Consider the following 1968-nt stretch of genomic DNA (forward strand, 5'->3'; position numbering starts at 1 on the left):
ATTTAACCTTGACGGCATATCTGTGAAGCGGAGTGGTAGTCGGACATACACTTTTGTAGGCCAATCTGATGCCACGACTCGGAGCCGTAGTAACACATGACCCACGAGAAGGAGCTAAGACCGATATGTGTACCACCGGCTTCAAAGAAGTGATCAAACTTATCCTTAGACAGAACATGATCACGAACATAGTCGAGAGCAGTCGAAAGCTGATTGTAAGCGTAGAGGATACCTCCCTTGGGGTCGGTAAGGCGATCACCGTAGTAAGCACACATCGACGTCTTACTACAGGCTCCCGAGTTGCAATCACCTTCGGCCAAAAAAGTGATCTTAGCCTTGTAATTGGGATAGTAGTTATTGTTACAGTTGGGACAAATTTTGGTCAGGAAGGCTACGAAAAAGTTGATAAGTCGCGGGGAGGTGTTGGCGAAGGTAAGCAGAGTAACGTGATCAGCCCTGAACATAATCTGGTCCACCAGTATCCTGTCAGTGTTGTAATAGTTCATCGTAACATCAAGGACTATGTTGTAGGGCTTGAACTGTGGGTCAGTCTCGAGCGCATCGAAAGCATCAAATATCTTGTACCACGTAGCAAGATCAAGCTTGACTTGGAAGCTGATACCGAGACTACCCATATCAGGGTTGCCGTACTTGAGGATGAACTCCTTAAAGACACGAACGAAATCGGGGACCCATTTCTTATCGTCGCCACCACCTTGAGCATAGAAAAGATAGAACCTTGCAGAGTTTCCGCTGACCTTGCGGAAGTTGGCGATAAGCTCGGCCAGTCTCTCAGGGTGGATAATCTTGCCCACGTTGGAGGCATCGGCCACGTTAAGGTAAACATCACCACGGTTGTATTCCCTCGATACGTCGGACTTGAAAAAGTCTATGAAGGTCGTGTCCTGACCAGTCCAGTAGGCTTGCCTCCAAGAATAGGTTGCCATATTCTTCGTCTCCGAAGATGGAGGACAGCCGAGTCGACCTGCTTCACTGAAGTAGGCAGCGACGACGACAATGACGAGGAGGAGGATGTAACGCATCGAGTGCAATCAACTCTAACGAACGGGAATCTCAGGGAGAGACATGTCGAAACCGCCGCCACTCTCGAGGAACAATGTGAAAGATTTCACGCATGCTTGCGTCACGCAGAAAACTCTGCATTTGAGACGTGGAGCCTAACATGTCCCGATCTAACCGGAGGCTATATTGGATTAGTTTGAACTCAATCCATTTAGATTTCACTCATCGTGTGAGACAAACCTTCGCAACTACCCCTTGTTGTCAGCTGACAGGGCTACAGTGAGTCTATCATGAGACCCTCAGTGGAACATGACACCGGTACAGCGGGGCTGATCCGCATAGCGGTCACCTATCGCAAGATGTGGCACGCTGAACTCCACGTGTTTGCTGTGGTGGTGCTATACACACGTGATAGCGTGACGCCACGGATGAAGTCGAAAAACTGCGAGACCTCATCCGATCGCGAGTTCTTGCTGAATGCAAAGCGAGCCTGATGATCAAGCAGCCATTTACACACAGTGTATGCGTGACAGAGGAGCACTAAGATAAGAGTCTTTGAAATTCGATAAGGTGCTGAATCCTCTGTCTGTCTGAATCCCAGTGGGCTCATCCTCGTCGCTCTTTTGGCATCGTCCAGAAGTGCACAGTTCTCCATCAGATGAAGTGTACTGTCCTCCGGATTCTCGCACGAAGAACTGGAGAATGGCCTTAGCGCGGCGTCGGTGATTGTCCGGTCAGCGGCGGCATGAGCCGCTCATGGTCCGAGATATCGCCCCGCTCACCACGGGCGCGGTGACAACTCGAATATCTCGAAATTCGGAGTTTCTAAGAAGTTACCGAATCGGAAAGTTCCCGACGGGAACGCACATTTCAACCAAGTTTCTCTGATGGTATTCTACCATACACTCGCGGCCTCTGATACTCCATCGGATGAATCTCATCCTG

The 1968-nt window shown here is 49.7% G+C and overlaps 1 protein-coding gene across 1 annotated transcript; it reads right to left on the minus strand.

Annotated features, from left to right (window-relative positions):
• Positions 1-2: 2 nt before the first annotated feature.
• On the minus strand, positions 3-1043 carry Pmar_PMAR017412 (hypothetical protein; the record flags this gene model as incomplete). Its single annotated transcript, XM_002785729.1, has 1 exon — positions 3-1043. One exon carries the CDS (start codon positions 1041-1043, stop codon positions 3-5), a length of 1041 nt encoding a protein of 346 aa, XP_002785775.1.
• Between the last annotated feature and the right edge of the window lie 925 nt (positions 1044-1968).

Source organism: Perkinsus marinus (assembly GCF_000006405.1).
Source record: "Perkinsus marinus ATCC 50983 genomic scaffold scf_1104296932058, whole genome shotgun sequence".
NCBI lineage: Eukaryota > Perkinsozoa > Perkinsida > Perkinsidae > Perkinsus > Perkinsus marinus.